Source organism: Podarcis gaigeae (genome assembly GCF_964106915.1).
Source record: "Podarcis gaigeae genome assembly, chromosome: 12".
Taxonomy (NCBI): domain Eukaryota; kingdom Metazoa; phylum Chordata; class Lepidosauria; order Squamata; family Lacertidae; genus Podarcis; species Podarcis gaigeae.
The window spans coordinates 39,163,988-39,178,598 of NC_139688.1; the positions used below are offsets into that span (position 1 = coordinate 39,163,988).

Consider the following 14,611-nt stretch of genomic DNA (forward strand, 5'->3'; position numbering starts at 1 on the left):
TTCAAAACTATATTTTAAAAAGATATGAAAATATCAAGAACTTGTTGAATACCTATAGCTACTATAGTCTCCTAATTATGTATTACCACTATCATACTACTGAGAATGTCACTGGCCACAGTTCAAATGTCACTGGTTCCTATAATGAAACAGAAAAGCTGAAGCATTAACAATTTAGCTTCTTTTCCTGCTTTTATTGTAGTGTTTCTGAAGTGGCATCTAGAAGTTCCTGGATCCGGAAGGGAGATCAAGGAGGCAGGGCCACATGGGTGCGACCAGGGAGGCCAAATTGTTCTGGTTTTCCTCCCATCCTCTCTTGCAAAAGTGTGGACATAAAAGCACTGGAGTTGGATAAGTTCGTAGCACCTCCCTAAACTGAAAAATGTCTAGCCTTGGGATGAGAAGGGGTCCCTGCTGTCACACTTTCTAGCGTAGGTTAATGTCACAATAACTATACATTGCTCAGAAATCAGCTCCACTAAATTCCACATCCACTACATAAAGTAAAATAAATGGAAAAAAGACTTACAGTCCATAAATCTGGGGAGCGATCTCTAGCCTGTTCAAATGCATGTAGAGTTCAATATCGTGTTTCTTTAGCAAATGATCTTGAATCTGATTTACTTTCGCTACTATAGCAATTGATGGGCCTAGATCTTGTGGTCTAGCAAACGGAACAGGTGTCATCATTGCATCTTTCTCCTAATGAAAGAACAACAACAAAGTGAAATGTAAAATGAAATATACTATTAGAGCACATTCTAATACAAAATTTTAGTAAAGGTCCAGTTTGTATGTAACCTGAAACCACAGTTAAAAATAAACTATGGTTTAATGAGAAAAGGTGTCTTGGTAAACTATGGTTTAATGAGAAAAGGTGTCGCTCCTCTGACATTCCTGTCTTTGATATGCTGGGAGGAAAACAAACCTGAGGCTGGCTTAGGATTGCATTTGAACCAGTGCTCATGTTTTTTTTCTTCAAATAAAGCAGGAGCAGAAGTCAAGGTTTACTTAGCTTACCAATCGTACTTTATTTTGGGGAAACAAATCACAAGTGCAAGTTCACACATAGCATAAATCCAGTCTTTGCTCCCCTTCCAGCACAGCAAAGAGAGAAGAGGGGAACAAACTGGGCATGTAATTAGCAGATGCACCTACACTTATTCTTGTTAAATCATAGTTTATTTTTAATTATTGTTTAATGTGATTGGTAAACCAGACAAATATCCAATTGTTGGAATGCAGATATTACCAACATATTATCTCCAGCAACTGAGAGGTATTTTTTTCAAAGACAAACATTCCAGACCAGAATGTCATTGGTGGGTGGGTGTATAAATTTACTCTATGAAGATTGACATCAAAATACACCAAATACACCAAAACAAGGACCATGAAGTGCGGGGAAAACAAACAAAAATAACAGCGAAACTGCTAAAATTTCTTATTTTGCAATGACAGTTAGGAGGTTCCATAAAATCCAATTACACATTCATCTAATGAATAGAAGAATGTAGGCAGAATTGTACAGTCCACTTCTTATCACTTAACCACAGTTAAAGAGATCCCACAACACTACATTTGCTAAGGTGGGCTGAAGGTTTGGGGAGGCTCTCAGACAAGGTACCTCAGGAAAAAAACACTTCAAAGATTTTGTTTCAACATATTTTAGGAATGTTAACTCCTGTCTTATTTCCTATTATACCTCTGTTCTTTAATAATCATACTCTACAAGTTCAAAAAGTACTTGATTTTTATCAGCATGTACCTTTTGACTGTCGTGCTCATAGGTAGAAAACCAGTGTTCTGCTGTTTTCATAAGATGGATGAACATAGCACTAAAGACAAAAGTTTTTTGATAAGTACTATGATTAATAATAACACAAATATAATATAAATGTAACAGAAACATGAAATTATTGAAACTTACTAGGCATCATGCTCCAGGTATTCAGGGTTCAAAAGAGCTTTCATTTCCTCACTGCTTAGGATAACAAAAACATGTAAAAGTTTATTTCTGGAAGATTTTAAGCTAAGTTATAGAGAAACTGCAAGTAAGTACAACTAGCCTTTGTAATTAAAAAAGTAACTCCACTGAAGACAAATGAAGTCCTTACTCTCTCTAAAGATCAAAAACAAATTAGCTGCCTTGTCTGCACTACAATGAAGTAACCATCTAATTATTCCAAATAACAAATTACTGGGTGCCACAATGTATTATTTGAATATGCTTGATCCAGAATAATTGATCACTCCACAATCTATCACTGTTCGTTGAAAACAAAAAATATTGTTACTGGTCAAATACACAATTATCAAAGCAGTAATTTATTTTAATAGAATCTATTTTTATCACATTTTAGCAGCAATTAATCAGTGACGACACCTCTTATCCATTTTCTTCTCTGGCTACAGCTCTGGAAGGAAATAAGCGGCGGTAATATGCACAAAACATGGTTACTTTGAAAAACCTTGACACTTTCTTCCTGCATACATTGGCCAGGATCCAAAACGCTATGTGTGGAACACCACATGAGCCGGCGAATGTCCCATCCTACTTCTTGCTGCAGCCCCTAGTGCATGCTGAAGTGCTTGCATAAGGGGTGGTTTGGGCCCTGGCAATGATAAAACACTCTAATGATCCATATGTTATTTCGTGCAACAGCAGTTTGCATATCCTGTACTGTATATGAAGATCTTCCCCTCTCACCCTGTGGAACAAATGGCTGTTGATATCAGTAATTATCCTCTGCTGGGAGGGTAACTTGCTTAGAGGGTTGTTGTTGTCTTTTACAATCAAGCAGTATATTGATTTTTTTTTGTTAATTTTGTTAAATAAACAAGACAAAACAAAACAGGATGCTGGACTAGATGGGCCTTTGGCCTGATCCAGCTGGGCTCTTGTCTCCTTACTACGTAGCCTTTTTCCACCAACAAAATTTCCTACCTTGGGGGATAAAGGGGTTAAGGGACCCCTGACCATTAGGTACAGTCATGACCGACTCTGGGCTTGCGGTGCTCATCTTGCTTTATTGGCCGAGGGAGCCGGCGTACAGCTTTCGGGTCATGTGGCCAGCATGACTAAGCCGCTTCTGGCAAACCAGAGCAGCGCACGGAAATGGCGTTTACCTTCCCGCCAGAGCGGTACCTATTTATCTACTTGCACTTTGACATGCTTTTGAACTGCTAGGTTAGCAGGAGCTGGGACTGAGCAACGGGAACTCACCCCGTCATGGGGATTTGAACCGCCGACCTTCTGATCAGCAAGCTCTAGGGCTCTGTGGTTTAACCCACAATGCCACCCACGTCCCTTGGGGATACAGAGAACTAAAAGGCCTCTGGACCAGGTTAACGGACCTCTGTTTAAAGAGTAGTACTGATATGTCTTTTACCTGCTGTCATGTCATTGTTGAAACATGGCTTTTGACTATTTACATTACATTGCAAACTGCATGCGGTGCTTATTGATTCACATATTGCTTGAGATCAATACCCTAATAATTTGTTTCGTATGGAGAAATGCAAGATACCCACCTTGGTTGTGCAGCTTCGCTTGCATGTAGATAAGCTTGGTGGTCACAATGCAGAATAAAGACAATTGGTGCTAGGAGTTCATGCATTCCCTAAAGCAAAACAGAAATCAAGACTTTATTTCACATGCCTGGGATTTCTACATCAGCATCAATTAAGCCATAAAAAGTTGTCTTAGCATAAAAACGATGGCTATCTAATAGTTTTATTGTGAATGAAACTAATACTAATTGTTTCCTATATAGACAGGAACTCCATCTGATTTTTTTTTTGAATGGAACAAAAAATCAGTAGACCACAATTCATTACTCAGTAGTTACATCAATATCTATGTGAATAATTGTTTTACTTAAACACTGGGCAGTTAGGAGCTATCTTGTGAAGACACACATGGAGGATAACTGAGAACGGTATCAAAAATTGTTTCCCAAAATTGGAACATTAATGATTGCTATAAAGCACAGAATTATTTACATACTTTTAGAAAATGGAATTAGAAGGAACCTAAGAGAAATACATTCCAATTCACTCAGCTAAAATGAAGATTCCATATCCGCATACCTTAAAACTAGTGATAATGGATAATGTCACATAAGATGGGGCCCAATTCCTTCTTAACCCTCTTAAGCAGATCAGCTAGGCCTATTGGCTAAATTTGCTCAAAAGAAAATTATTCATTTTATACAGGTTAACCAACACAGTATCACAACTTTGATTATGAACATCTAAAATGCTTCAGAAGGAAAGGCAAGAAATTGGGGTACTTGGTTGATGGTCATTTCTTTAATGTAACAGACAGAAATAATTTTCCTTCCATGTGTATGTTTAAATGTAAATATTAAAAGCAGAAGGTACTCTGAAAGGTTGGAAAGAGATAATATAAAACCTGTCATTTTTGAAAAAATGTTTAGAATAAAAAGAGTGGAAAGAGTAAATTTGTATATTGGGTAGGCTGAGCACATCTTTTTATTTTTTCAGCTTTAAATTGTCACTAGTTCGTATTATTAAATGCACTCTTTTGAACACAAAAGAGAAGTTTAAACTTTCTCTAAGTTTTGCTAATTCCAGTAACTTGCATACTTAGTCATAAAAACATCTTGAGGTCATATTGGAAAGACTGCTTATGAACAGATATGCTAGGATAAGGCTTCCAAAGGAAAAAGAAATCAATAATGACTGGGCTCCTATAATACCTTTGAGAATCCCAGCATTGTTAATAAAAATAAAAGCTTGGCTCAGCAGAAGCTGGTGGGGCATCGTTCACAACTGAACAGGTCAAACAACTATCAGGTACAATGGAAGACTTAGTTTTGATTAGCACTATTCAGTCATCCTCTTTCACTATTACTTAGCCACATAGAATTGTAGAGTTGGAAGGGACCTCAAGGGTGAATTGGTCTACCCAACTGCAATGCAGGAATCTCAGCTAGATCATACATGACAGATGGCCATCCAACTTCTGCTTAAAAACCAGCCCTAGAGGAATGTGAGGTTGGGGGGGGGGGGACAAAGGAAGGCACCCCCAAGGGCTCCAAAGCAAACACAACTGACTTCCCATGGGCTCCTCCCTTTCAGGGAACCTGAGAAGCCCCTCTGGGCATCGCAGGAGTAGCCCAGAAGAAGAACTTTCTGTCCATGCCCACAGGCATCATTTTACAGCCCCGCTGTATCCCAGGGTGGGCACAGAGGAGGACCTTACCCTGGAGAGAAGGGGGAGGGTGCAGGGCAGTGGCTCCATGCTATTTGCCAGGCGAGGAGGGAGGAGCAGGAGGCAGAAGTGCCACAACTGTCAGCTCAAAGGAAGCAGGGAGAGAAAAGGAGGGGGGCAGAGTTGCTAGGAGCATGACAGGCATTGCTAGGGATGCCCAATGGCTGGTGCCTGGACACTTTGTGGCCTCTGCTATTCCTGCTACTGACCACTTCTTGGTCTCTTCCAAGGGCTTTTGCCAGGCAGGCAGGGAACTGCCCACAGAATTCAATGGAGAGATGCTTCTAGTGGGAAACCAGCAGCGGGTGGCAGTAAGCTGTGCCGCCTCTCTGGATCTAGCTGTCTGAGGCGGCTGCTTCACTCCACCTCATGATCTGACTGTGGTTCAAGCCTCAGTCAACACCAGGACTTCCCAAGGACCAGATGAGGCCCATGCAACCCACTGGAGCCCTCTCCTGGATCGACAGACTCTAGCTCTTCAAGCTTTTGTCACCTGTTGTCCTGATCCAACTGGCCCCTTTAGGATGTCTCCACAGGGCTTATGGCAGTTATATGTGCTCAGTTCATGTGCAGAAAATGCTCCGCTATGGTGCCACAGCATACCTTGATTAGCCTTACCCTAGCATTCTGCTATAAAGTTTTCAAACTCGAGTCTCCAGCAAAACAAAGGCCAAGTGCCAAGCGACCTACATCACCAGGGTAGCTCTCAGGAAGAGGGAATTTCTATTTTGTTATCTGCTGCACTACAGAGCCACCCCCAGAATGGGTTTGCCATTCAACCTGACAGTTAAAAAGATAATCTGGAACAGGGCAATAGATAAAATAATGTGGGTATCAACTGCATTGTGCTAAGGGGTTAAGGTAAAGGCAGAAATGCAAAAAGAGAGAAAAAGACAACAGTGAGTGTGGCGAAATTTTAATTTTAGTTCCTTCTTTGTAACATTTCTGGCATAATAAACATGTTTTGAGAGAGGAGCTTTCAAAGTTATATGTTGCAATGATACACCAGTTAGGTCTACATCTCATGAATTTAAATATGGCATGTAATTTCTTAGAATACAATGACCACAATGTATTTTTACATCAAATCAAAAGCAATTTGATATACAGTGACATTTCTATGTGCAGTACACTGTGATGTGTGTTTTCCAGAATATTTTGAATCAGAACATTTTTTTGGGGGGGTGGAATCCTATGCAAATTAGGATAATTCACACAGGATGATTTGCATTAGAAGAAATTCAGTTGCATCAGAATTTTTTGTGATGCCCTAGAGTTTAATTTAATTTAACATTTTTTATTTTACTTGTATTCAGTAAAGAAAACAAAATATTTGAAACTGACAAGCTTGCCTTATAATGTGTTTGCAGTTGTCACCCATTCATTGTTACTAATGAATGTATGAAAAGGAAAAATTTCCGTGGAAGAATATGGCACTGCCGTATCGCTGATAGTATATACATTTTTGGTCAAAATATATTATGCTGTTCAAATATACAATAATATTGAATACAACTCCACCATAAGGGGAATATGGCCCATCTCTAAATGTTGGGAGCCACAGAAGGATCTGAACGTCTCTCAGCCTTCCTGTGCAACCTGTAAGCACCTCACTGCATAACCTGCTGATCTCATCCATATTTACTCAAAGGTAAGTTACGCTGGGTTCAGGATTGCATACCCCTAGGAAAGTGTGCTTAGGACTGCACCCTAAGAAGTTTAAGGAACACATTGGATACAATTAACACGAATAACTTAACACAGGCATAGGCAAACTCCGGCCCTCCAGATGTTTGGGACTACAATTCCCATCATCCCTGACCACTGGTCCTGTTAGCTAGGGATGATAGGAATTGTAGTCCCAAACATCTGGAGGGCCGGAGTTTATCTATGCCTGACTTAACACAATAGGTTCAGATGACTTGCAACAAATATTGATTTAGAAACATTTTGATATAATTCTATTCAAAACTTGATTTTCCTTGTATTTTCATAAATCTCAACTCGTATTTGGAGAAGGTAAGAAGAAAGGAAGGAAGCTGCCTCTCCTAGAAACGGTTATTGCATAGCAATTCTATGCATGTTTAGTAAGTGTGATCAGTGGGGCTTACTCCCAGAAATGTGTGCACAGGATTGCAGCCTAAAATGTTCTGAGAAAAGACACAAATAGGATGGATTTGAAGTAAATAGCCCTCCAATCGCTTTTGCGACGGAGGTCTGCTATGTAAAAATGGCAACAATGTATTTGTTGCCAAATAATATACTGACCGAATGGAAATTAAGTTAGCCTTGTGTGGTTTTCAAAGTTTACAGGAAGCATTAACAGCTTTCTGGCAAAGAGCAGCATTTAACCCTTTTTGCTGCTGGGTTGTGGTATCTCTCCATCAGTCTCTGCTAGAAAATTGTTGTTTGATTTGCTGTGTGAGAGAGGGGAGTGTGAAGTGTTAAAAAGAGTAATTTTTCTAAAAATAGTGCAACCCAAACAAACAGCAGGCTGGCTCTTTCACTGAACCTCCTCTCCTCATCGGATATCATCCTCATTCATTGAAAGCATTATAAATCCCACGGAGGGCTGATTGCACCCCAGCTTTTCTATTTAAAAACAACAGGGGCACCACCCACGCCATCCCCAACACACACACAATTTTCTCTCTTTCAGCGTCTCAAGGGCTTTTCCCACTCCTATACTCCAATGTAGTCCAATTTTCTTCTCCAAAACTCCTTCCGACAAGTCAGCCAACGGGCCCTAAGCTTCAGTAAAAACCACCACATCATCAAAACCTTTCCATCAGCCATGCAATGGTGCAGTGAATGGATGCAGTTCAAGGTTTGTTTGATTTTTGATGGTGCTGCTCCAGAGCACTTTGAGAACGAAATGTTAGTTATTACAAGTGCAGAGTTTGAGGGGCTTCCCTCTTCGGTTGAAGGGGTTAACTAAATAAGTAGAGTATCAGGTGCCACCTTTTGTCTCTCCCCCCCCCCCCCACCATCACAACAGGACAGATTCCCTGAGGTTCCCTTCCCTTCTCCATCCCACTCAGGCTAGGAGAGACCTTTTCTTTCTTCAACTCCCCAAAGGTGTGAACTTGCTTTCCTGTCCACAAGGTGGTTGCTGCAGGATCCCAGGTCTGCTTTGCTCCAAAAGGCAGAAGACAAGCAAGCCCCAGCGTTCCCTTGCCCTACTGTCTCTTCATTCTGATTAGTGAGAGTTGTGCAGCAGAAGGCCTCCCATCGGAAGGGAAGCCTGCTCTTCTTACACATCACTGACCAATCAGAACAAACTGCTGAAGCATGTTTGGATATCCACCAGTGGGAATGCTGGAATTTGCTGCTGATGAACTGCTTCCTTTTCCTGACAGATGTTTGTGGCCCACAGTAGTAAGACTGTGGTCCAGTTCTAACTACTATTACAATTATTAATTAATATACTGTCTACTGACAAATTAGGCTTCTAACCTGTATAAACACCGATCAGATTTTATTAGAATACACAATAAAACAATCCCATTAAAAATAGTGATTAGAACAGGAGACTCAGGTCAAGAGACTGTCTTGCATGAACTGACATTGGGAATCACTGGTAACAGTGCCAAAATGCTGAATAAGAGGCAAAAATGCTGCTCCGATTGACTTTTTGCAGGATTCAGGCACAAGGTTGGAGTGCATAGGTTTGCAAATGGAGCATAAAGAAGCATTCCGCAGGCCTGGCGCCATCAGTGCCATACATCTTGAATGTAGGGAATTATTTGAAGCAGTGGCATTAAGGTATAGCTTAATGAGCCATCCCAGCGGTGAGTTGTACATTAATTAATAATCAATTAAGTAATAATTAATAATATATAGCTCACTGCTGGGATAGCTGAGTCACTAGAGCATGCAGCTCTTTATTCAGGGTCATGGGTTCACGCTGGGCAAAAGATTCCTGCATTGCAGGGGGCTGGACTATATGATCCTCAGGGTACCTTCCAATTCTACAATTCTATGGCTCTACGATATTATTAGATTGAATTATGACAGTCAACCTATCCAGTAGAATAATCAAGGCCAATGAAGTCAAAGCAGGAAGTGGCACTGAAATTAATAAAAGTAAAAAAAAAAAATTTATAGAGCACCACTCTTTACTGTTGTAGTTAAAATCTGTTAGTTTTTAAGTGCAGTTATTAATTTATTCAGTACAAGTATTCAGCGCGGATATATTTAGTGTTTTATCCAGTCCCTTTAGCCCTAGATCAGCCATCTTCTAAAATCACTGCAATGTGGAAATGACACTCTTCAAAAACAGAGGTGAAAAAGTTTTCTTTGTTAACAGCCTGTAGGCTCACGAAATTGAACCTGTTCTTTTATCTGCCGATGTTCATTTAGCCCACCAAGCAGTCTTTATTAAAGCAGAGGCACAAGGCAGTCAAAGTTCATTAATACCATTTATATAATCTCTGCAGTTTCAATTAACTCAGCAAGACATTCTACAACATGATAACAGTCTCATTAATTCAATAAAATCCCATAACTATTAACAATATGGTCTATGTTAAACGGGGTGTCACCTAGAACAAAATAATAGCTTTAACAGCTTGTGAGGAAACTCAAAGGTTTTTTTTTAAAAAAAACTGATTTGACTAAATACTCAAGCCTTATGCAGTAAGGTATTATTTTTTAGTAAAGGATTTTTTTAGTAAAGGATCTATAAGATTTTTCAGCACAAGAAGAGGACAGTTAAGCTGTACCAAAGAAGGAAATATTATTTGCCTGTTAATTTACTCAGAGTGTGATTCTTGTGCTACTCTCTCTTTCAGTAGAAATTTGTTATATTCCCTGAAAACAAGCAAGTTGGGTTCATCTCTTTAAGGAATGCCCCACATCACAGCTCCTCAAGGCAATTTTCAATTATTCATGTGACTAATGGGTTGGATCAAATAAGTCCGCTTCAGATAATATTTACATAGACAATATTTTACCTAATATTTTCCTCACGCTTCACCAAGTTATAATGTTCCAAGTACACCATTTTTTCATATACTCAGCCAATGTTGTATATGGTTGGATAGCAGAGTGAAACCAGGCTGGGTTTATTTCTTAATCCCACTAACAATCTGCACGGGAGGTTATTGTGTGGGATACCCAGTACGATATAGCGGCTACAGAGCTCAACTAGGACCTGGGAGACTAGGGTTAAAAATCTCACCTCAGCAACGATGCTCATTGGGTGACCCTGGGCCGGTCACCATCTCTCACCCCAACCTAACCCACAGGGTAGCTGTGAGGACAAGATGAGGAGGGGGAGAGCCATATATAGCATCACAAAAATGTAAGAACATAAGAACAACCTGATGGACCATCTAGTTCAGAACTCTGTTCTCACAGGGGACAAACAGATGCCTATGGGAAACCTGCAAGCAGGACCTGAGCACAAGAGCACTCTCTCTTCCTGTGGCTGCCAGAAACTGGTAAAAGGTAAAGGTAAAGGGACCCCTGACCATTAGGTCCAGTCGTGACTGACTCTGGGGTTGTGGCGCTCATCTTGCTTTATTGGGTGAGGGAGCTGGCGTACAGCTTCCGGGTCATGTGGCCAGCATGACTAAGCCACTTCTAGTGAACCAGAGCAGCACACGGAAACACTGTTTACCTTCCTGCCGGAGCGGTACCTGAGGGAGCCGGTGTTTGTCCACAGACAGCTTTCTGGGTCATGTGGCCAGCATGACTAAACTGCTACTGGCACAACAGAATACCATGACAGAAACCAGAGTGCACAGAAACGCTGTTTACCTTCCCACCGGAGCGGTACCTATTTATCTACTTGCACTTTGATGTGCTTTCGAACTGCTAGGTTGGCAGGAGCTGGGACCGAGCAACGGGAGCTCACCCCGTCGTGGGGATTTGAACCACCGACCTTCTGATTGGCAAGTCCTAGGCTCTGTGGTTTAACCCACAGCGCCTCCTGCGTCCCATCAGAAACTGGTACCCAGAAGCATTACTGCATCCAATCAATAGCCGCCAATAGCCTTCTCCTCCGTGAATCTGTCTAACTCCATTTTAAAGCAATCTTGGAAAATACTATTAAGATTTGAGGACTGTGGACCCTGTATTTCAGTGATTTTGTCCCTACCAAGAGGGCCTATTTGAGAAGACAGTGCTGGGAAATGCTCAGCTTTACAGCATTTATACTGCAGACTCTTTAGCAGCTGTATGAAGCTACTCAGGCATCCCCGGATTTGGTCTAAGGTGGTATCAGTTAGCAGATGAAATCAATCTCTATTTTTCTTTTACATTTAATTCAAGTAAAAAGGCAGCATTGCTTAACCGGTGTCTGGGATGAGTAGTAGACTAGATGAAGGGACTAGATGAAGGTCAATATGAGTAAGTTAACCCTAAGCAGCTAGACAAAACCAGATTTTTTAACACTAGGAATATGTTATTGCGGCTTTCCCCAACCTGATGCCTTCCAGATATTGCTGGACACCAATACCCATAGGCCCCAGCCAGCATGGCCAATGGTCAGGGAAGATGGGAGTTGTAATCCAACAACATTTGGAGGGCACCTTCCAATATACCTGATTCAGAGAGTGGAAATCTACAGAACTAAAATGATGAAGATATTATGTGTTACAGAATAGCTGGGAACGGATATGCTTCACTGTATGCATTTAAAGTTAAACCAGCTTTGTTGATAAACAATTTCTACTCAACTATACAACTTAGCCTTTGGCTGTGAACATTATTTTTCTTTAAAAAAGTTTCCAGATAAATTCACATTCAGACTTTTCAAGCAACTTACCCTGGAAGAATCATCTTAAGATTGTTAAAATTCTTCCAAAGTGCATGCTCAGCTTGAAAGCTTTTCTATTTTCAACATGACATGCACTAATTAAAAAGATCAACTGAATTTACAAATGAATTCATTTGTATCATTTCTGCAGGCCTAACATGAAGACTGCTGAAAAGTCTCTTTCTCACTAGTAATCTGTTTCAAACTTTTTTCTGCAAGTGTGCGGCACTTGTACACTATTGGTAAATATATCTTAAATTGCTTGCATCGTATTCCATGGTATTCTCTTGTTCCATGGGCAGACAAAATGCCATTCATTTATTTCTTACCTGACTACTTGATTGCTAAAGTTGAAGTAAACAAGTCCATACTTTGGTTTGGATTCAGGCAAAGTTACTTACACTTAGCTCTCACTGAAATCAACATGAGTGCAGTTAGGTCACGACTAACTTATCCTATTAATTTCAGTGAGACTCAAGATAAACTTATCCAGTTCACCTGGGAGTAAGGTTTACTAAATTTAATGAGATTTACTTCTGAATTGACATCTATAGGAATCTGTTGTTAGTCTTGATCTAATACATTTGCAGAAGATAAACAATTGTCCCTTTGGTACATATATTTTTAATTTATGAAGAGCAGCAGAGAAAGCTTTCATTAGTTAATAAGTAATAAAAAGTTTTTAACCTTTAAAAAGTTGGAAGTAGGATTTAACAGCATTGAAGAAAACAATCTGAGGGAATGTCTTATCTTGAGTAGGGAGCATATGTGCCTGAATGGTTTGCTTTCTTTAACACACAGCTAACAAGCAGTTCTTTGATTGCCTGAGCCATCACACACAACTTTGGAGATAATAAAACCTATATTATTGTTCAATCAATTGTCAAGCGTGTAGCAGGGAAAAAACGTTGAGGCAATGGATACCACCTGTACGATAGTTTCATTACCTGTTTGTAAAGTAACTGCTCATTTTCCCGAGCATAACAGAAAAGAACATCTGTAAGAATCTTTCTCACATTCTCTTCTTGGAAATACTGCATTTCAGGAAACCTGAAAAAGAAAAAAAGAAAAATACATCACTTATACATACACCACAATGCTTCCTAATATGTCTTCGGTTTCCTGATTCCCAGTCTTTTAAAAAACAGTCTTACAATCTTTTATCTTTCTTCCACCCCACAAAGCTCTTACAGGTATCATATTTATCTTTTAAATATTGTTCTAAATGACACGTTATTAACTATATTACTTAGAATATTCCACTGCTTTACACAGGTGGATTTCTGAGAGTGATATCAGCTGTGAGCAAAACTGCATCGACATGTGATTTGTGTGAGATACAAGTGAAAGAACAGCAATAAAGAATAAAAATATCAGTTATATAAGGACACAGTCAGACATAGAATGATAGCAGCCTGTTCACATATACATGCAAGCAAGTTCAACAGAAATAAATTGTGTTTGCTTCCAAGAAAACGACTGATCAGTATCAGGGAACAGGGCAAAAAGAAGATTCAGAAAGAAAATCTCTCCCTCCCTCCCCGTGAGTAAATTGAATTCTAGGTAAGAAGCAACTTTGTGAGTCCCTTCAGTTAGTTCATGAAAACTAACCAGTCATCTAGACCTTGTAAATAGTAAACTGAATTCTATGCCAAAGTGAGTGTAACATTTTTTTTTTTTACAATGCCTCCATTAACTAGCACAACTATCCAAACTTTAATTCCCCAATTATAACTTAAATAGTTATATAATCTTAAACATCCTGAACTATTCCCATTTAAAAACAAAAAATACCATCTGTGAAAATTAACATGAAAGCATACTTAGATTTTAATTATACATCTAACAGCATAAATGCATTTGAAAATACTGCTTTGGCACTGTCATACAAAATAAAGCAATAAGGGTTGTCAATATTTCCTGTGCATTGTTTTATTTTTTGCCTGCCAATTCTATAAATGGAAAAGGTATCAAAATGAATTTTGCATTGTAAAACTCATGCAAACTATTTTCTCATCTCAAATAACAGTAAAGAGTGATGCTACAGCTAGAAAAGTAACATGCCATATAAGAAGTAATTGAGATGAATTGGAGCTACTCTGTGCAATCATTGTTCTAATTCTGACAAAATATTTTACGGAACTGAGTTCTAGCTTTGATAAGTTCCTTAACAGGAATGACCTAAGGGCTAAAGAGATGAAAGAATAATTACAATGGTAATAAGGAACATTTTTAAAAAGCATCTCCGACAGTAGGAAAGTAATACACAAAAATAGAAATGCTAAATTCCTCTGAATGACATTTCTCACTAATTACACATCACTTTTTATTGATTAAGTGTTAAGAATTACAGAAAATCATCTGTTCAATCTTGTATTATAAACATAATTTAGTCACAAGATCTGTCAGTTCCTCTCATTCTTTTTTCTTTCTCACTGAAACCATTTAAAACACGCAATACCTCATAATATTAATTTATAATAAACCCACTTCAGTATCTCCGAGATGTCTCTTTGGGATTCGAAACCAAGAGAGACAATATTCCCTTATTCATCTAGATTATTTTGAATACTGTATTTTTCTTGAAGAGCCTGTCATTCTCTTGGGCA

The 14,611-nt window shown here is 39.3% G+C and overlaps 1 protein-coding gene across 25 annotated transcripts in view; it reads right to left on the reverse strand.

Annotated features, from left to right (window-relative positions):
- TBC1D5 (TBC1 domain family member 5) overlaps positions 1 to 14,611 on the reverse strand; it is a 254,655-nt gene that overhangs the window by 93,700 nt on the left and 146,344 nt on the right. For 15 of the 25 annotated variants that reach the window (XM_083705751.1, XM_083705758.1, XM_083705747.1 and 12 more), the window contains exons 9-13: positions 12,950 to 13,052; positions 3,535 to 3,623; positions 1,931 to 1,981; positions 1,769 to 1,838; positions 530 to 702 (exon numbers count right to left, since the gene is read on the reverse strand). In XM_083705751.1, the coding sequence (XP_083561877.1) occupies positions 530 to 702; positions 1,769 to 1,838; positions 1,931 to 1,981; positions 3,535 to 3,623; positions 12,950 to 13,052 (486 nt within the window). Of the gene's footprint in view, positions 1 to 529; positions 703 to 1,768; positions 1,839 to 1,930; positions 1,985 to 3,534; positions 3,624 to 12,949; positions 13,053 to 14,611 lie in introns of all 25 variants that reach the window. The other 10 variants (XM_083705738.1, XM_083705753.1, XM_083705743.1 and 7 more) reach the window with 1 other exon arrangement.